General features: G+C 40.3%; 4 protein-coding genes across 9 annotated transcripts; all 4 read right to left on the bottom strand.

Annotated features, from left to right (window-relative positions):
• Positions 1-239: 239 nt before the first annotated feature.
• Positions 240-2,880, bottom strand: rpl10a (ribosomal protein L10a). Its single transcript, XM_028582457.1, has 6 exons — positions 2,789-2,880; positions 2,280-2,351; positions 2,097-2,177; positions 894-1,042; positions 607-779; positions 240-458 (listed from the first exon to the last, which is right to left on the bottom strand). Exons 1-6 carry the CDS (start codon positions 2,791-2,793, stop codon positions 288-290), a joined length of 651 nt encoding a protein of 216 aa, XP_028438258.1. The 5' UTR covers positions 2,794-2,880; the 3' UTR covers positions 240-287.
• Positions 2,881-3,343: 463 nt separating this feature from the next.
• Positions 3,344-7,421, bottom strand: fance (FA complementation group E). Its single transcript, XM_028583365.1, has 10 exons — positions 7,118-7,421; positions 5,997-6,582; positions 5,733-5,777; positions 5,581-5,637; positions 4,918-5,061; positions 4,721-4,844; positions 4,435-4,510; positions 4,255-4,321; positions 4,031-4,156; positions 3,344-3,949 (listed from the first exon to the last, which is right to left on the bottom strand). The coding sequence occupies exons 1-10, from the start codon at positions 7,324-7,326 to the stop codon at positions 3,845-3,847; spliced, it is 1,539 nt and encodes a 512-aa protein (XP_028439166.1). The 5' UTR covers positions 7,327-7,421; the 3' UTR covers positions 3,344-3,844.
• A 224-nt stretch (positions 7,422-7,645) lies between these two features.
• On the bottom strand, positions 7,646-12,655 carry mkrn4 (makorin, ring finger protein, 4). Of its 2 annotated transcripts, XM_028582558.1 has the most exons (8): positions 12,584-12,655; positions 11,405-11,533; positions 11,058-11,296; positions 10,900-10,988; positions 10,567-10,820; positions 10,366-10,473; positions 8,697-8,796; positions 7,646-8,596 (listed from the first exon to the last, which is right to left on the bottom strand). In XM_028582558.1, exons 1-8 carry the CDS (start codon positions 12,646-12,648, stop codon positions 8,459-8,461), a joined length of 1,122 nt encoding a protein of 373 aa, XP_028438359.1. In that variant the 5' UTR covers positions 12,649-12,655; the 3' UTR covers positions 7,646-8,458. The 2 variants fall into 2 exon arrangements, with proteins under 2 accessions (XP_028438359.1, XP_028438360.1); XM_028582559.1 differs by lacking the exons at positions 7,646-8,596; positions 8,697-8,796 and adding an exon at positions 9,969-10,250.
• A 250-nt stretch (positions 12,656-12,905) lies between these two features.
• On the bottom strand, positions 12,906-20,521 carry ppardb (peroxisome proliferator-activated receptor delta b). 5 transcript variants are annotated; one of them, XM_028582555.1, is made up of 8 exons: positions 20,481-20,521; positions 17,914-18,300; positions 17,654-17,805; positions 17,422-17,560; positions 16,831-17,033; positions 16,309-16,515; positions 15,966-16,209; positions 12,906-14,945 (listed from the first exon to the last, which is right to left on the bottom strand). In XM_028582555.1, the coding sequence occupies exons 2-8, from the start codon at positions 18,239-18,241 to the stop codon at positions 14,698-14,700; spliced, it is 1,521 nt and encodes a 506-aa protein (XP_028438356.1). In that variant the 5' UTR covers positions 18,242-18,300; positions 20,481-20,521; the 3' UTR covers positions 12,906-14,697. The 5 variants fall into 5 exon arrangements, with proteins under 5 accessions (XP_028438356.1, XP_028438354.1, XP_028438355.1 ...); XM_028582553.1 differs by having other exon boundaries at positions 20,118-20,505; XM_028582554.1 differs by having other exon boundaries at positions 17,914-18,297; positions 20,118-20,505.
• Between the last annotated feature and the right edge of the window lie 562 nt (positions 20,522-21,083).

Here is a 21,083-nt window from a genome sequence, read left to right as displayed (position 1 = left end):
CAGTTTTATTGTGTATGAGACAGTGTCTGTGGATGTTGTTGGTGGGTGTGTATTTGTGATAGGGGGTGGGGGGTCAATTGTTTTTAATTGTAAAGCACTTTGTGCTACATTTTACATGTATGAAAAGTTTGATTGATTAACAAAGATAATTTCATTACCAAGTACCCTAACCTCAAAATACTAAGATGTTGACAATTACACTAAAAAGATCTGACAAAAAAGGAAAACTCCCAAAACGGTCAACTTTGGAGCCATATCCACATTTTTATTAATAGAAAAGCTGTCCTTTAGTAGAGGCGTTGGGGTTTGCCCATGGTGCTCTTGACGTAGAGGGCACGCACATTCTGCCAGTTCTTCTTCAGCAGAGACACCAGGAAGTTGACAGCCAGGTGGATGTTGTACACAAGCTCATCCTCCGTCATCTTCACGTGTCCTACAGCCACAGCCAGACAGAGCACCTACAGCACAAAGCAAAGATAATATATTATTCAGTAACCCAACAACCCATTTCTTCAATATAACATCAGTGTTTTAAGATCAACAGTCCGGTAACAATCAGTAAAGTGGCATGACTGTTTTCATAAATTTGAGTACTGCTGAGCGTACCTTCTTCATCTGGAATTTGATTGTGGATTTGACCTCATCCACCTTGGTGTTCAGGTTCTCGTTGTGGGTGAGCAGGGAGGGGAACTTGCCGGCCTTGTTCAGCCCGGGACCCAGGATACGAGGGATCTGCTTGATCAGAGACTCAGAGGCCAGGAAGGCATCATACTTCTTGGCTAGAGGAGGGCAATTTGAAACAAAACAAATTAAAAAAAAGAATTCCTGTCAGACTTGCAATCGTCACCGATTGCAAGTCTGGTGTCTCGTGGGTCACGATGCGAACTTCGTACCGAGCTTCTTGACCATCTTCTTGTTCTTGTTGAGCTTCTTGAGAGCCTCGATGTCCATGTGTGGCAGCTCAGCGGCTTTGGCCTCGTCACAGTGCTGCTGGTCTCCCAGGATGCACACAGAGAACTTTGGCCTGGGGAGACTCTTCAGCCTGCAGATTAACAAAGCAGTTAGACACTGCTCCCAACCCCACGTCAAACAAAGGGGCATCAGTTGGATGTAAGGCAGGGTATGGTTGGTCGAAAACTTCTGCATAGTGTGCAACATGCTGTTATAACAGTGAGTTCCTTTTACGTCGGAACTCTGAAGCCGAAGCTGGGAACGACATTACACCCCGAGTTGAAGGCGTTCCATTTACAAGTCAGATTTTCATTGTTTTCATTAGCTTTAGCCAGGTTAGCCATTGTTAGCAATACCAGTTTACAACACACTATGTTGTCTGTGCATACAAACAGTGTAACAACATTGTCCAAAGAGAATATGGAAAGCGCTGCGTGTACGACTGGTTCAGTGAGACAAATGACACAGAAGTGCTTATAACTGTACGTTACTACAGCTTTCACAACTGTTGATGCACGGAGCCACCAGGTTCTTTTGAGTTCCAAGCTTTCCGACTTGGACCTCAGAAAATTTGAGTACAAATGGAACGCACTATAAATGGATACATTATGCTATACAGGCAAAGACATTTATCAAATTATCATTCCAGTTTACAAACATGTTTTGTAGAGCAACTGGAAACTAGATGCAATTCATTTTGGGATTAAAAAGGTTTACTTGTCTAAACTGACATTGAAACTCATACTCTGCCATTACCAAATGACACCTTCCTCATTTACTGTGTAATAGAAAGAGTCTTACCCATACCACCACAGTGGCCGGTGTCCAGCTGACCTCTTTGGTAACATAATGTAAATTGGTCGGCTTGAGGACATGAACTTACAGCTCAGCCACTCAAAGCCTCCCCTCATGTTTTAAGACCCAGGGTAGGGGTCCGCCTGCTTCACCTCCACCAGCAAGGCTGGGTCAGCTCAGTCAGACTACCCAGAGTACTTCTCCATGTCTGCCCCTGGCCTGTCTGGATTTGTATTTTTTAACTTTTGAGATTTCAGCAACTACTTGCCATATAAACAGGCTGTTTTAATACTTAGACAGGGCTGGAAGCACACAGGGAAAAGGTTGGGTGAAACAGTAAAAGGTCGAACCTGACAGTGCCGGAGAAACGCTTGTCCTTCTGGGGATCATAGTTTTTCAAGCTGATCTGCAGCTCCACCGACTCCGTAAACCTACAGACAGACAGTTTATAACGTTACACGGTATCCCATTCATGCATTTTTATCTACAGTGTCACAGGTTTACCAGCTTTATCCATATGACTATGAACTTACTTCCTTGGCTTGGTCAGAGAGCCCTGTAGGACCTCCTTTACGGCTTCGTACAACGTATCCCTGGATACCTTACTGTTAAATAAAAATCACAAAACACGTTAAATGAAAGTGAATTATCTAAACACCTCCATAAACCCAGTTATTTCCATTGGTCTATGACGGCAACTAAACCTTCATAAAAACAGGTACTAAACTGGGAAAGATTGCATTATATAGTATCTAGGAGAGCTAATATATACATCCGATGCTTGATAGTTTTCAAAAACACGTTTTATATGTGTGGATGGCGGTGGATTACATCTAAAACTCAGCGTGGGGATTTTAACGTTACAGCGGCAGATGAACCGGTCCCGTACCAGACACTTTGCTTCACCCAATTCTAAATAATGGTACTAGATAACATAACTGCCGCTTAAATAACAAAACTACAAGCTGAGAAGGGTAATACAACTCCTTTGAATGTGGAAACCGTTTATGTTTTGACATTTATTAGTTAAAATGGATCTAACCTCATTTTAGCAGCTTGTCCCTCCCGTCTCGCTACGATGAAAAGGAAGTGCAAACGGAAGTTACGCAAGATAAAGGCTGCCTTTTGCTGACGTCATCAAAAAGCGCAAATTACGTTTTTGTTTTTTTCATACTACACACATATATTCATATAATATACAAATAATGACTTTGTAGAATATTGTTTACACGTGTCACTTATTTGATGTTTCTAATTTGTTTAAATATAATGGCTGTCTGATTAGTATTTTTATGACAATGTATGTTTGCTGTGCTCAACATAATACACTGCCAAAAAAAGATTTGTAGACTGTATTGAAATGTAAAGGCTCCTAATAAAATAAAGTTCAAAAGTTCCTGTCTTTTTCTTTAAACTACATTACTACAAGAAAGCTGTGTATTTAAAAGCCAGGCATACTGATACGTATATTTATGGTATAAGTAATTATTTAAAGAAAAGAAAATGTAAAAAAATAGTAAAACCCTAACCCTCAATTTAAATATACTCCATACAAGTTAGAGTCCTGCATTCAAACTCTTAAAGATCCACAAAGAAGCAATATCAGAAAAATTTATTAAAATTAAAAGTATCCGTGCAGCAGAATGGCATTGGTCAGTATTGTATTATTACAAACAATATATTACGTAATACAGATGCCTTAACCTATAAGCAGGATTTCAGTGTTGAAAATAGAGACAATTCTAATCACTTTATACACTATTTACAGCATAATATATAACTATGCATCATATTTTACAAGATGATCACATTTTGTATGTAAAATCCAAATCTGCAGGGTAACTAGTCACTATAGCTCTCAAATACAGTAATTGTGTAGTAAAAAGTACAATATTTCTCTCTGAAATGTAGTGAAGTAGGAGTTTAAGGTACATTAAATGTAAGTATTACAGTCAAGGACCTCAAAATTGTATTCAAGAAAAGTACTTTAGTAAATATACTTGAGGTGCTTCATTTGTTTTTAGTCAAAATATTGCCAATAAGTACACAATGACATATTTTAACAGTTTTGTTAACATGCATTAGGTCAGATGAAGCTTCATGTGTGTGTGATTCTTTTCAAAGCAGCTTGGAGAGACTTTTTCAGGAAGGTCTCATTTAATATAAGGCAACCATGCAGGGAGTGTTTGTGTGCAGCTGTCACCTGGAAAAACAGCAGAAAGATTACAAATACTATTTCATCCACTGTTCAGCCATTATACATGATGTGAATGTACAAACTTACATGACTGCTATATTTGGTGAGGACTGTTAGCATCATCTTTGCAAACTTCACAGACTTCGTGAATTGAGGACCCTTGCTGACGAGCTGTTCGATAAACTGTGTGAACAGTTCTTCACTCAAGTCAGGCTGGAAAAAATAAATATAAAACAGGCACCTCAATAACAGTGAATATTATGACTAAGTGGCCTTGCAGCACTTTTCCCATGAATAAACATTTATCTTACCTTGGAATCTAGCAAGCTGTGAATAATTGAGAGCACGGCCTCACTCCACGCTATTTTGAATGTCATTCTGGGGAAAAAGAGGTAAAAGACTGCATCAGCAACTAATAACCATATGAGTCCACTATTATGTTGTGCTTCTTGACATATTACAGCAGTAAATACATCATTTAAATATCTCACTGGAGCACCAGCAGTCTGTAATGGGAATCCAGGCAGCCTTCTATCAGTCTGTTAAGCAGCTCAGCCTGTGGATTCCCTGAAAACAAAGCAAAGTTCAAAATAGAGGATTCATTGATGTACGGGCCAATAGGTAAGGAACAAGGTCGTAACATCAAAGCATCCTTTTCCATGTAACTGGACCAGGACAGGGAATCCATGCCAGCTGCTCTCTAACTTTGGCCCCCTGCGACATAAAATGTTAATAAGAGATTGCTGCGATCAGTCACAGCTCACACCGTTTCCTCACCTATGTTCTTTTCCTCTAGAACTGGTCCGATCAGAACGTGGCACATTGGTCTGGGATAGCGGCTACACAGTGACATCACTGCAGCGACTAGACATCTGGAGGCCGGTTCTGACAGGAACAGGACCTGCAGTAAAACAATATCCTTTCAGTATCAAACACAATGACACATTCTGCATCCTTCATATTCAGTGATGGACCTTCTGCAGCAGGAGGCTCTTGATGAGTGTTGCTGCCGTGCTGTAGCTGAAGTCAGGAGAGGGACCAAAAATACTGCTGCACAGTTTAGGCAGAGTCTGCTCCAGTAAGTCAGGGAAATTCAGCATGCTGCATAACACCTCCACCTAAACAGGAGAGGTAGAGATGTGGGATTAGTCCTTTCACTGCCCATCAGCAAGCAAATGTATAACATGAGTGGTTCAGTAAAGCTCCCTGATTGGTCTATAGGGTATTTTTCTTTTGCCAAGTGCAGCAGTAAAGTACAACAAGCTAAACTAACCAGTGGTAACTATGTGATAATTAATAATCTGTCTGTTTCTCCACTTTATTTCTTAAATTAGAGTTGCTATAGATTCAGTGACATCTGTACAATTGTATAGAATAGCTCTGCAATAGCTACTACCTTTGTAAAACTTATGTTAAATTTTTGTTGGGATGTTTACTCGACTACATTATAATTTCTGAGCCCGTATTTATATTGCTGTTGTATAACAGTACATTAAAAGATGTATCTAATATTTTGTTTCCCCATGTACAATAATGGGGTGGATAAAATATTACAAACACTTTTACATATAGTGCATTTTACACTTTACTGTGGGGATAAACTATTAACAAAAAGCTATACTATGTTGAGGACATACTTGGCCGGGGTCACAGTCGTTCAGCACTTTGAACACCTCCATGGAGCTCTGGTCCCACTGCAAACCGACAATAATAAAATATAGTAATAACAAAGGTCACTCTCAGTCTGTGCTAACTGTGCTGGCTAGAAGAAAGAAGACATTTTTCTTACCTCTGTCTGACTTTCCAGTAATTCTTTTATTTGAAGAACAGAGACCTATATAAACATAGATCAAGTTTTATTATTCTAACTGTAAACTGTGTGATACAAATAAGTACAATGGTCTGTTAGTACACCTCATTTAATCCCTGTGGAAATTCGCTATCAGGGTCTCCAATCATTTGAAAATTTGGAAAGAAATCAAATTGGTCAATTGGATGATACATTTCAGTGTAGACAGGACAGATAAAGCCTGTCCTGCCACAGCGTCCCTACCTTTATATGTTCAGGCAGGGCATCACATGAACTGTCTGTTGCTGGCTGCAGTTCTTCAGCAGGAGTTTCTGCTGGAGCATCACTTCCTAATCTTCCTGATGCCTCTGCTTTTGCGCTCTGTTCTTCAGCATTGAGACATTCACTTCCACAGAGATCCATCTTTATCCGTTTACTCTGCTGTCCCGTTTCCTCACCATCAGAGTCCAAAGTGACAACGCTGCCCTTTCTTTTCCTTTGTGTACCCAGCTCTGATAAACAAGATGTACGCCGAGATTCAGATTCTACTGGTTGACCGCTGAAACACTTGGCCCATCCTTCAGTCTCACCAGAACCAACCAAACGCTGTGAAAGCTCCTTGAGTCTCTGGCTGCACAGTGGAGTATACAGAGGCTCTTCATTGTGGGCCCCCAGGTTTCTTTCCAGCTGTCTAACCAGAGCAGTGACCCAGGGGCTTGGATGAAGGTCCTGGCTGAGGCATTTCAGAAGATGGAGAACAGTGGTCCGGGGAAGAACCGATTGGACCAGATGGATGAAGGACAGCAGGTTTTGTTTGAATAATGCTGGAAACAGGCACACCAGGGGTTTACTAGAATAGTTGAGGAAATAAAATGTTAGAGGAATGGGTATGTGACATTATGGTAGATGTCCAGTTTGTCTTAGTTTGGCATTTATGAACTTAATTTAGCACTTATCTGCTGCATAGCTGAAGATTATCATTTCATACTTAAGTTTAAGAGTCTAAAATATTGTGAAGTAAAAACATTTTTCTCTGAAATGCAGGGAGAGTAGTAGTAAAACATGGAAGGTACAAATATCTGGCATGCCACAACGGCATCACCCTTCTATTTAAGACATGTTCATGCCATATGAAATTATGTATATAGTTATAACTCATATGGTTTAATTAGCAAGTTTGCCATTACAAAGAACTACACTTGAGTAAATGTACACTCAAGATGCCTATACACTGATGTTTTCTAGGGTAAATTCTGGCAGAAAGAAACTTCACTATCCCTTAAGAAAACAAACGTTATCTCATCCCCAGTGACTATTACTACCAATTTTAGCTAAAAGAAATTAATAAAAATAATCATTTTACGGAAACGTAACCTTTTACTTACACAGTTAGTGGCTGGTCTTTAGCATCTGGATAGGTTATTTCGTCTTGACACAGGGTTTCCATGAGGTTAGATAGAGACATTTGAGGGTTGGCTCGCTGCTGTCTGTGGAAGACGCCCAGGGCTCTGTGGACACCGGAGGTTCCACAAAGCGACCGGACCAGCAGCTTCGACTGCCCGTCAAACAGACTCAGAAACATACCCGTGTCCATACTATCGGGTGAAGTACCGTGATAGCCTCTTAATATATATATACCGTCTATGGTAATAGCCTGCCACTGTCCGGCCACCCCGCCAGTTTTGTTGACATTTCTTCTTCGTAAGTGTAATTTCCGGTAATTTCATGTGACTAAGTTTGTGCTCCACACCTCCACCTAGTGGTAAAACCATAGACTGGTAGAAACAGGGTAAAACTAGAAATTCTTTGGTAAAACTCAAGCAATAGATTCTAGCCTCTAAAATTAAATCTTACAAATCTATAACTACAAAAAAAAATGTTAGTGAAAAGCAAGACACGTATTTTCAGTGAGACAGAGTGTGAAGCAATGTTTTATTTTCTGTGTACAAGTACAACTTGTTAAAAAGTAATAAAATCTTATACATTCTATATTCTTGCCAAAACTAGGAAAAAAAAAAAAAAAAAAAAAAAAAAAGGGGTCTCGTGACTATCACTTGAGGCAGGTATCATAAGTAGTAGACATTAGCAAGAAGGGTACAGCATACTTTTCATCTATAGACAATTAAAACTACCATCCACACAACACTTTAAAATATCAAAATGGTGCAAATTGCTCAGAGAAGTCTGAATTGAGCACTCCCATTAAATCATAGGTAAAGGGAAAATTAACAATCATGTTTAAAGAACTATGGCCCCTGGAGTGTAATAAATGCAAAACTAGATAGCCACAGATTAACCACAAGATCATTACAGATTAAAGATGCATCACATCTGGGATGCTTACATATTAGAACTGGAGCAACAAACCATGTGCCGCAGAGAGCCGAGTGTACATGTCCTCAATTCTAAACACAGGACTGTAGCAGGCGATTTCACAAGTTAGCTCCTCTCTGGTTGAAAGACTGCTAGTCAGTTAAATCACCAGCTGTAGTCGGACTGTAATTTAAAACCAACACACTGGGCCGTCAAAACCCCAAAACACTGGGCCCTCCATGGTGCACGGTTGACATCCCGGATCTTGATCACAGCTACTATGAAGGTTTCAATACCAACAGAAGGGTCAAAACACAGCCATGTGTTCTTCTCGGGCCAATTTAAATAAAGACCCCACTCAGTGGATCGAGTCACTGAAAATAAAGAATGAAAAAGCTCAGGAACCATGCTCTTCAGAAACCATACTCCTCCGATAGATAAAAAGGAAAGCCAAAGTCGTCATCGTCATCATCATCGTCACCGATAAGGGTCATGGCTATGAAAAGATTAAGCAGATCCACACCATCGTAGTCTTCATCTTCTGTATCATACTGTTGAGCAAAAAACAAATGCAAGGGAAAAGTAAACCCATTATCTCATGCATACCAATGGCAATGAAACCTGATAGCATATAACCGGGATTATATTTACCGGAAATGACCTGCGACGTGCATGTTTGTCATGCCGATAAAGGCACTCCGTTTTGAAAGGGCAGCATCTGTATCGGGTATAGTAACTGCATCTTCTCTTACTGGAATCACGAAGAGACGAGACAGAATAGGAGGGGGGTTTCAGCTGCTTGTGGTCATTTCTCAACACAATAATTTAGCATTGGCTTAAGATTTCAAGCAATTTTGTATTTAACTTGACATAACACTTACAGGCAAAACTGCATGGAAACATACGAGGCTATAACTAATGTAACAACTTCCGAATTTTTAAAAATTATATGCATCCCCATTTTGTATTCAATACAAATGTAAGACCTTTAGTAGTCATAATAGACAGTTTTAGTTTGACAATATATCCAACCTATCAGGGTAAAATGTGTGAAATGTGCCACATGTATTGAAGTCTCGCACGGCCAGACCCATCTCCACAGCACTGCGGAGGAAGGTCTGGCTAGTCCACACAACATTCCTGGATAGGAAAAAAAATGCCTCCGCAAGTTGAGTGCAAACAAAGAACGCAGAAGGTGAGGGACATGTGGCGCAACCGGAATTATCCTGTAAATAAAATGTTAAAAAATTATGCTTAGAACGGTTTTGCTTCAGTTTCTTTGTTAAACCATTTTCATCCAAACTGCTGTTTTAGTATTTCTGTCTTTCATGTGTTAGTCATGAAAGCTGAGTGACCTTGCAATCTGAGGGCAGAGCACATAATGTGGAGGAGATGCAGGGCGTGACCACTGAAAACAGGAAAAAAAAAGCCCCGACAACTACCGATTGCATGAACCCAATAACTAACTTGACTCCCAACTCCTTTTAAAAAAAAGACACTGCTGTGAACAACCTTCAGTCATTTTTCTGTACTTGCGCTGAAGTGCTGTAAAATTGACTGTACTGGCAGATAAAAACAAACTTTAAGAGAATGCCAGTGATTTTGGCCATTCTCTGATAAATAATTAGTCCAACATAAAACGTCGTGGATATAGACTACAGGTTTCATATCTCCTTAATTTAAATTTCCTGTTAAAAAAAAAAAAAAAAAAAAAAAAAAAAAAAAAACGTGTTGAGACAAGATCATCACATTGCTTTACACATCAAGAATAATCCCTCCCCATTATGGATAGTAGGAGAAAGGCTATTTTAGTATGTATGTAGAGGCTGGCTGGATTCATCCAGACATTTGTCACTGACTTCTTTTGGACCATTTTCATTTCTACAACCTTAAGACTTACTTTGGTGACCTTCAAAAAAACCAAATGCTTTGGAGTTGCTGAGGTGGTTTAATCACATATTGCACATGTTGTACAGGCAATTTTTTAGGCCTTCAGAGGTTTTCAACGATCGCAACCAAGTTCCATTGCTCGACCTGAATGCAACTCCACAGCATGTCAGGCAAAAAAATAACTAACACGTCAGAAGTTTAAAAAAAATTAAAATCACTGAAAAGGCAGGGGATGGATGGGCGAGAGCTGAGAAGTCAAGCTGGAGTGGCATGTCCCGCATGAAGATGATGGATGAGTGAAACCTATGTACAGTACTACATACATAGCATGTACAAAATAAGGGTAAACTTAAATTGCAAGCCAATTTTTAAAAACAGTGCCCTGGTAAGACAAAAAAACTAAAAATAAAAAAAAACATTCCATAGTTACCTGAATTTCTCTTTGAAGGCAGCTATTAGGCTTTCCTTTGCTTGTCCTTCAACCCAGTGTCTGTTAGGCACATAAAAGGCAGACCTCACTCGGCACTGTGGGCAGCTCCTGAGGAATAATCATTAAACACTGATGTCAAGTCAAATTCCTTTACACGTGTCGTCAGATGTAGTAAAATATTCAAATATTACTAGAACCTACTTTACCACATCCGGCCCGAGGTCTTTTGTTTTCCTCCAAGTCATGATGCATTGTAAACAGAAGGCGTGATTACAGTTTGGCAAGATTCCAAAAATGTGGTTTCTTGGATCCGTCTTTTCATACACCTTGTCCATGCAGATGCCACAGGTCACATTTTTACTCTGGAGGAAAGCCTCAATTTCCTCTATATTCCCCTGGGTACTAGAGGCCGCAGCAGATGCACCATCCTCGGTCGTCTGACTGGAAGAAATCTCCTGAACACAGAAGGTGGGTTCAACTTGGTTTTATTCACCAATATGCCCTGTAAAAAGATCACTTAAAAATCAAGCTAACCTGCTCATTTCTTCCATCACGTGCACAGGCTTGAGCAACTTCTGAGCTCTGGACCGACTCCCAAGAAGCAGTGCGGTGAGTGTTCATATCTGTATAGAAAGAGCAAGTGAAGTATAAAGAAATGCTGACCAGTCATTGTCACCCATGAAAACAAATACCTTGTGATTGTTCCTCAGCAATATCTGTTGCCAGGCGCCCAATGTTGTGTTGAGGATTTGCGATATTATCCGCCAATTGTGATCTGCTGCATTCCTGCGTCGACGTCACCTGAGCCTGCAGAAAAGCAGGCTCTGAGCCTCTTCTGTCAGGCAGAGCATAAACCACACGGGAGGAGGCAACCGTAGGCACCGAACCTCTTCTACCTGCAGCCACTTCAGGTTGAAGGACATGAAGATACCTAGTGGTGAAAAATATTGAATAAGCTAAGGTGATCAGCATGCATGGCATCCTCTTTCATTTAGTTCCATACCACTGAAGGGTGGAATGAAATGGAAAAAAACCTTACCTACAGCGATCACCATACCAGCATCCACCTTTTTGAAAGTACCTACATATTTGGGATGACTGTAAAACTGGCCATTCATGTCGATAATTACACCTTGGACCAAATCTGCAAGAGCCATTTATAAAACGCCTGTAATGAAAAGGGAAGTTACTGAATCAGAAGCAGCATATTTTTACATAGCTAGTTCAACGTGTGAGACTTTATTTTAACACCTGGATTTACAGAGGTCAAAACTTCTGTTTCTGTCCTGTCTAGCTAGTCCTAAATCGGTCAAGTCACAGAACCGTCAAGATTCAAGTCTTAATTTTGTGTTAAATTTCTCAAAAAAAATAAAATACTAATATGAGTGGGGTTTATGGAACTAGAAATGGCATCTGATAAGCTAAGGACATAAGTGGTTAACGGTTGACCCGACCACCATTTAAAAAAAACAACATCGGTAAATTCTACACGGCTAACGTTAGTAGCTCTACGAAAAAAAGCAACTGTAACGTTACAGTACATGATAATGCTGATAGATAAAAGATAAATGCTGATGGGATACGTTAGAGGCATAGGGGATAGGTTAGGACCATGGATGGATTAAGAGAACGGTTAGGACAGGTTAACTGCCAAACCATTCCGCCCACCCCCCACACACAAACGTGGATCAGTCAACAGCCGTTTGTGTTTATGTGGTGTCGGAAGTCTATCTGTTGCAAAAAGTTAGTCACCACTCAACTAAGTTATGCTAGCTAGTTAGCTATGTCGGAGTTCCACGTTGAATCTGATAACTAACGTTAAACAGTGTGCAGATAGTTGCCCAATAACCGATTGAAATTAAACGTTAACGCTAAACAGTTTCGGCACATATTTCAACGCTAAACGTTAGCTCATGTCAGCTAACGTTAATCCTTTCCCGACACATATGTATTCACATGGCTAGCTAGCCAACGTTACCCACGCTAACACTTTTAAACACCAACCAAAATGCTAATTTGTCTAATTTTACTTAGAACTAAATTACTGTTAAGTGAATCGTTCACATAATGCAGCACGACAACTTTAAAGTAGCACAGATTCTCGGTGGCACTAACGGGCAAGTTATTAAGCTACATGAATATTTCTCATCTCAGATCATCTGGTTTCCCACAATATGTTCACTTTAATGGCTTTATAATACAACCCAACTCCGCTTACCTACAGATACTTGCACTACGGTCCATCCTCCGTGTGTTTTGAGCATGCCGCCAAACACCCTCCATCTCACTATCTAGCGATAGCTAAATAGTTGTCAGCCGGTTCCTTTTACCAATCAATTTAGCAACGAGCGTGACGTTGACGTTTGTAAATTACGTATTCCAAATTCCCATTCATCCGTACATTTGTCTGAACTCTCCAAAAGTTTGACTGGTTATGGTCATATCATACCAGGACCAGGTAGTACTTTCAAGTGAAAACAGTTAATAAACTGCAAGTTACGTGACATGTTATCTGTATCATAAAAAAAAGAGAAAATCAGTTAATATTTCTAATAAAGTTTATAGGTGTGATGTTACTAAACTAGCTAGATCTGCAGCTAGGTTACATGTGACTATAAGGAAGAAATTATTTCAAGTCTTAACACGTTAACACGTGAACAAATATGTCAATTAATCACTTAACACAGTCATAGAGGTAGCTTACATCAACTTTTTGGTGTACTTTCTTGTTTTGTTGGCACAACGCACATCAGCCAATAATATCAAATTTGCAATGTGTTGCAATAGCAGGAATTAAGGCAAAGGAAAAAAGTGTCAGAGATCAGATGAGACAGTGGAATAATGTCACAGATCATACATTAGAGGTAGATAGGGATCAAGAGAGATTAAGAGCACAAAGGGAGATTTCTGAAGGTGGACTCTGTGCACCATTGCTGACATACTGAAGTCCATTCAGATGAAGTACAGTAAAAAAAAGAAGTCCTACAGAATATGAGGGGAAGAAAAACAGTTTGAAACTTATGAATCCTGGCTACAGTATTGTAAAGGTTTTTACACTGTGTGGCTCTCCTTACAAGCCAAATCAGACTGTACACAGAAAGGGTAGTAATCTAGGACTGTGGTTATAGCTTGTATATCGTGTGAATACAGAAGTGATTTGTGCTGGATGTTGATTTCTAATCATCAATTTTACCAATGACATTGTGGTAGTGTGCTGCCAAATTCCTCATCAAGGAAACGTTTGTTGGTATGCTTGACAATATATTTGGTACAACCTAAACTAAATAGACAAGCATGTAATATGAAAGGACACATACTGAATAATACATAAAACAAGATAATTCATGTTTTGCCTTACAAATATGATCAACAAATACAAATAATTAGTAACATAATTACAAAGAATAAACAAAGAAAAAAAACTTAAAATGGCAAATTCATGATCATTTACATGTCAAAAAAAGAGAAACAAAAAATGCTGTCCCTTGTACTTCAATGGGTAATGTGTTTATAGTGTCAGTTTAGGGACAAAATCTGTGCAGCATAGTCCATTAGTTACCACTTGGGTACATGGCTTTAAGACAAAACCTATAGAACTTGGATCTCCACATTTATTGAAAAATGGAAATGGTATTGCACAGACTGCTGCGTTAAGAGAGCTCTACAATGCTGGAGCCAGCCCAGTTTGTGTTCTATTAACCAAATGGCAGAGTAGCAGTCATTGCGGATGTTGATGATGATGATGATGATGTAAATAAAAGCCAATTTGTGCATCTTCAGCTTTACCAAAAGTCTGAGAACAATCACTCTACCAAAGACATTGGCATCTAACGTATCTCTTGCACAGTACAAACGTTATGGCTCATTTCTATTTCAACAATGCCATTGGTGTAAGAACATGAAATGCTTTCCCTTCACAGACAAACACGGAGCCGATATGAGTGAGGAGAAGCTCTCTCTCTCTAGATGCTGTTCTGGGGTCAGCTTTGCTATTCAAATGTAACAAGACAGTAATGTAACAGGAGCAGCCTTGGTGAGAAATCAAATAATTCTCTCTGTTAAGTGACCGTTGTGGGAAACTAGGACTTGCAGCAAATGATTCCAGATGCTCATCACACACACATAACACATATACATTATTGTGCCAAGGGTAATGCTGACATTGAGAAGACTTTGCTGATTGTGTTAGCCCTACCACATGTCTTTGCCTCATCTGCACCTTAAAATCCATGCCCGTACTCGCAACAGTGCTTGTATTGAATGCAGTGTAGTATCATCGTTGTAAATTCAGTCTGTAACAGTATTGCTAAAAGCAGTCTGTGCTGGATAATTCTAATACATGTCTTTATAGATCTCCTGTAGTAGAGGGTGGAGCGAAGTCTCTGACTCAGTCTTTTTGATCTTTTGGACAAGCTGAACGTTCTCAGTAACTAGCTGACGGAGGTCAGCCATCTTCTGCAGCAGCTTGGGGAAGAGGTAGGCTGAGTCAGAGTGGTTTGCCTGTAGGTGGAGGTCCAGGGCCTGGAGGATGTTGTCCTGACTCTGCTCCACCTGCTTCACGTTCATTAGTCCAGGACGATCTGGGAGAACAAGAAAGTCACAATTTACGCTGATCAAACTACAGGGTTCACCACGTCACATTTCATATGGAATGCAACAAGTTCTTCACAATCATACTGTCCAAAGCATGAAAGTATGCTGGCAAACCAACAGAGATACATTTTTTTCAGTAGCAGAATTATATAACAATAATTTCTAATGATGTAAGAACTACTCGGCTGTTAAACAGCTTCTTTCCCACAGCACTCAGGCAGCTTAACCAGAGAATGTGAAACTGCACATAATATATATATATATATATATATATATATATATATATATATATATATATATGGATATTTTTATGATGGATATTTTTATGAACGTGTCGGCTATTATTTTGCCAGCTTTCATTCCTGTTTTAGGAAGCAGCAACTGCGTGTCTGTGTTCTTCATATTTATGTAGAATTATAGTTTGCACTTCTTATGTAAAATATGCATCTCTGGTAGATGTTTGTGATTGGTCATGCTGTGCAAACACCGCCTGTTTAAATGTGAACGCTAGCGTCGCTGGATTGGGAAACCCTGGGTTGATTGAACTAGTTGTTAACCAGCGTCGTGACACAGCTTGTGCAGGATCACGGTTGTTAGGTTTGGTGAAGCCAGGTAACGGAAATAAATCCAGGGCATGTTGATCTTGCTTCATAGTACAGGTCTCTGGACCCAGCATAAGCAGCGTAAAATGGATGGATGGATTAACCAATTTAAAAATGATTAATTCATTCACATTAATGTCTTTAACATTGACAATGAATCAGTCAAACGGCTACACAATGATTGCGTTGAACTTGATACTTTTATACTAACATTTTATGACTGACATTACTGAGAAAATATTTAGGACTTTTGTAAATGAAATGGAAGATCTATTTAGACCTTCCACAGCCATTTAAAAAAAAGAGATGAAAACAATAAATAATTAAGACTTGCAGATACACTGAACCTGACAACAAGCAAATATGACATTCTTCATACTTTACTAGCAAATCCTTCAGTCTCACCTCCACAGAGAATAATGGCAGCAACAAACAGGGCCAGGTCGCTGTCATCCAGCTCCAGAGCATTAAACTTGACAGCAAACTCAAACTTGGGCTCCATGATCTCACTGAAGGGCTTTCTTAAGCTGCGAAGGAACTCCCTGGTCACAAAGCCTTTTCCATTGGCCACCAACAGTCCATCTTTGTTCATGAGAGAGGGCAGCATGGCAAAAATAGCCTCGTGCACACCATACTTCAGTAAAGTCACCTGCAGAGAGCACACAGACAATTGTACATTAGTGCCTAAAATAAACAGCCACATACAAATCATCTTACTGCAGAGAACAATGAGTAGAAAGTGACTCACCTGGTCATTAAGGTAGAGGTCCACAAACCCTGGAATGCTCTTGGCAAACTCTGTGAGCTCTTGCACAGTCTCCACCGTGGTGCACTGGCAGCGGTAGAACACATGGACCCCAATCTCTTTGGTCAGGGGCGCACCTGGAACTAACTGGCTCCATACCAAACCACTTTCTGCCTCCCAGAGTGTGTCCATATCGTAAATCACAAACGGCTAAAAGGAGAACAAAAATAAATTTCTCATAAATAACCATCTGTAACTTCGAGAAGACTTCGAAAATACGAAGTATGACATTTTTGACAGGTAAGGTATTGAGGATTAGCATAAAACACAAGACTGGGTTATATATTAACAACTACGTTGGGGTTATCTTACATATTTCCAGACTAGGCTTTAAACCAGAAAAAGTTAAGACTGATTATATTCCTGTGTCCCATTGATGATGACCATGTGTTACTTATACTTTTCCATATATTATATTAAATAGCTGTAAAACCAGGACTGAGCTGTTCTAAGACTAGAACGTACTGAGGTGCTGCTAGTTTTGCCCGACAAGATGCTGCGGGACCTCTTCTTGGTCATACTGAAGTTCTTCAGGTAGGCTGTGTTAACTTGTTTGGCCAAGGTCTTCAGGTCTGAGCCGCCTGGTTTGCTGAGATTCACTTCTTCTGCAAGCAGGCCTGCCACCAGCTTCTTCCTCTCCGCCTCAGGCATACGTCCATATCGGATCGCTGAGAACACACACACACACACACACACACACACACACACACACACACACACACACACACACACACACACACACACACACACACACACACACACACACACACACACACACACATTTTTGTTAACAGGGTGCACAAACACATTTTACTGTATAAGCATTTATCAATGCAAATCAATTACAAGTTAACATGGAACTGAGCATTAAGATATATCCAACCCCCAAACAGACAACTCACTTCAGATTAAATCAAATTCTTCTAAACTTAACCCTTCTCAATTAATCCATTTCCTTGTAACTCTTGGATTTGTAAAAAAATATTTAGTTTAGTTATTTTAAATAACATGGCCTAATATATAGAGTTAATTTGCAAAAATATTGTCCCCTCTCACCATCATGGGACATTCCCAAAGACAGGCACTTCTGGAAGCGACAATATTGGCACTTGTTACGATTCTTCTTCTGAATTTTGCAGGATCGCTCACAGCGATCATATTCCAGTTTCATCCGCACGGTTCGCCTGAAAAATCCCTGAGTGAGAAACAACGCAACTGGTTCAACAACTCATATCAGACAGCACAAAACTGACCTAGCTATTCTGCTGTGATAAACACACTGTATTACCTTGCAACCCTCACAGGCATGCACGCCATAGTGAAAGCCAGAGGCCTTGTCCCCGCAGACTTTACACTCTACGCTGATCCCAGACCCTGTGCTGTCTTCTCGGCCAAGACGCAGCTGTTCTGACAGCGAGGGCGACGAGGTATGCGACAGGTCTGCATAACAAAAATGCATGAATATTAATGATCTGTCATTTATGTCATGCACCATTTCCAATGACTTTCCAGGAAGCAAGTCTTTGGATTTTGCAATATAAGTTTTACCTGTATAGCTGGATGCTGCACTGCTGTTTTGCTTGCTGCGATTGTTCTCCTTGTGATCCAGACTCTCTTTCTCTTTTTTCTTCTGGTCCACTTTTAGGCCTTTGGAGGGTGGAACTACCTCCTTCTCCTTCTCCTTGTCCTCCTCCTCATCACTTTCCATGGCCTTTAACTCTTGCAGGTCTGTCAGCTCCGACACACTAGTCCCTCCACAGCTGTCTGAACCTCCAGACTCTCCCTCGGGAGACGTCCACCTGACAACAGCCGCGTCCTGGGGGGATTTGGGCTTGCAGTGGCCGTTCACCCTGTCGTGCTGCTCTGTACCTTCCATGGTTCCTATTTAAGCTGACTCAGCGGCTCCCCTCCTGTCACGTTGTCATCATAGTTCTACTATTAAAGAATATAATACTTTATTTTAAATAGGCAATATTAAAATGAACAGTGTATACTCAACATGTAAATTACATACAGACCAAGAAGGACCACCACATCACTGTTAACTGGCCTCAAAAGTCCATATATCATCTACCCTGTTATTAGATCCAGCACGTGAGTGGTTAACAGACAGCCCAATTCCAGTGACCACTCACTAGCCAAACTGAGAGGTAAGCTTGTCATAACACGTTGCAGAGCCAAAATGCTCCCCTAAATGTCTGTTTTTCATGTTAGCAGAAATGCATATATAGTGCTATTTTGCTTTAGGTCTTAAGTGTATCACCTATAACTGAAATGAGTGTATTTACCTAATCTTTGACAGTGTGTTTATTTAGGTGTCCTTTCCCTAGTCAGTCCACATTACTACGGGCTGTGTTTGAGCAGCCAGGGAATGTCTCTGATAGTAATAGGCTCATGCCATGATATACACACGCTGTGTAGGCATGCCTGGATTACCCACTAGGCAGGTGAAACAAACAAGAAGGGGCCTCAGACCATTAACACCCCAATTTTGTATGAAGATAAATGTGCAACACCTCAATAGTGGTGGGTGATATGCATAAAATCCCCTATTATACGTAAAGTTTTTGGAAAGAATAATTGAGAATTGAAATTTTATCTAAATTGGCTGCATTTTTTTAAAGGCAGGACTTGTGTTAAAATACTGTCCTGGCCTGAAAATCATATTCTACACTACTTCTACTGTTTGGTACAAATCCCCACAAACATCACACCATAATCATTTAAACATGTTTTTCAATGACAATGAGAAAAATTATGTAAACGTTATCATTCAATCCATTATCGGAAATTATAGCGCAATTGCAATATCGACAAAGCAGTCCAGCTCAATGATTAGCAAAACACACCCAGATACTTTAAAGGAACCCCTTCTAATTCATTTCTATGAGGAAAAAAAACACAGGCCTGGACACAAATATGGGCCCAATTTCCATGAACATTGAGGGCCCACAACTCAAGAGTCTTCCGCCAATTACAGTTTTTGGACTGACATTAAAGTGTCCTAAACATTCCAGTCTGTTCTCCACTATCTTAAAAAGTAAACTGTCTCTTTATTGGAGCTGGGAGACATCTGTATTATTGTTTGCCTCAGTTCCAAGGTAGGGTGCACAGTGTACTTGGTGGGTGCTTTAAGGGGACAGGGTGCATGCACTATGTACACACTGAGCAGTGTTGTTCGCTGGTGGAGGGCAGTAGGGCTGAGGGCTTTGGGGGTGGGGGTTAAATATTTGCCCCCGGCCCCCTAGTGGATTAATCCGTCCATGTATGTAGCTGTGCCCTGACATCCACAGAATCTACTTATTACAGATGTATTAATGTTTTCCGCACGAATGTTGTCATTAAATGATGGCCCAAAGCGGGACAAAGTCTAAGCTTTGTTTTCATAACGTTTACGGAACACAACACCTCAGATTTGGACTGTTGAGGCTTGTCGTCCAGCAGACAACCTGTCACACTGGTTCTCGGAAAATATCTGCCACATTACAGTGAATTGTGTAAGTCACTGACAGGACTATGACTGGATACAAGCATTTGAGAAATGAAACGACGGCGAAATTATAAACATGGCAACCGTCAAACTTTTTTACAATATTAGTCGGCCGTCGAAGAGAGTCGGCACAGCTAGCTAACTTAGCTAGCTAGTTAGCTACTAACCTTGAATACTGAATACCACTAGCTGTTAGCGTGGCTGACCCACATTCCCGAGTGTGCCTTTAAATAACGTTAGCTGGTTTGCCAAGTTAGCTTACCTCTCCCAATAGTGCTGCTGGTTCAGAAGATGTTTACACTACGAGAAATTGCCAACAGGCCAAAAAACATGTAGAGAAAACAGTCCCAAGTCCTGTCCAGTATCGATCGGCTGTTGACAAGTTGTTAGAAGTCACCAGCAGGAGTTAGCTAGCAGCAGGGGCTAACGTCAGACTGCTGCTACTAACATAAACTTTAAGTGACTAAAGGCCTTCAAGTAGCTGACAAATCGCTGAGCTCAAGAGAAAAGAAAAACCGTTTGGACACATTCGGTCGCTAACATATCACATGCAGATAAGCATAGTGAACTGCTAATCCCTCCCCGGCTCTCCTTGTTGTTCCTAGCTTTGCTTTGCTTCGCTCACCTCCTCCTCCTCCATCGTCGTCACATGCCAGGACACACACACACACACACACACACACACACACACACACACACACACACACACACACACACACACACACACACACACACACACACACACACACACACACACACACACACACACGCCAGGCTGAATCCAGCACACAACTTTCTCATGCTGTCAAGGTCTCTGTATTACGCACTGTTGTTTCTGTTATAACATGGGGCATTTATTTGGAATCTGCACTGATACTAAAAAGATTTAGGTAGCTTTGATCATATCTGCAGAAATAAACCCTTTAGGGCAAATTTGAGATTTTGGTCTAAATAAATAAACTAATCTATATAGAGTTGGATTGCATGACAAAACACATATTAGAAGCTACAGTTATTTATCTAATATTTTTTCTTGCCAAATTTTATATATCTACCAGGCAAAGCAAGACAGTGCCCCAGACCCCTAGGGCCCCTCAAGCAAGAGCCTCTGGTTCACTGTGCATCATAATATAAATATTTTTAATTGAAACTTTATCGGCAGTCGATACTATTAAAATATTAACCATAAAGAAATAACTATGGTTTATTACAACTTGGGTTTTATTTC

The sequence above is a fragment of the Perca flavescens genome, chromosome 7 (genome assembly GCF_004354835.1).
Source record: "Perca flavescens isolate YP-PL-M2 chromosome 7, PFLA_1.0, whole genome shotgun sequence".
Lineage (NCBI taxonomy): Eukaryota > Metazoa > Chordata > Actinopteri > Perciformes > Percidae > Perca > Perca flavescens.
The sequence above is the reverse complement of the archived record's forward strand: the minus strand, read 5'-3'. Positions and strand labels throughout refer to the sequence as shown.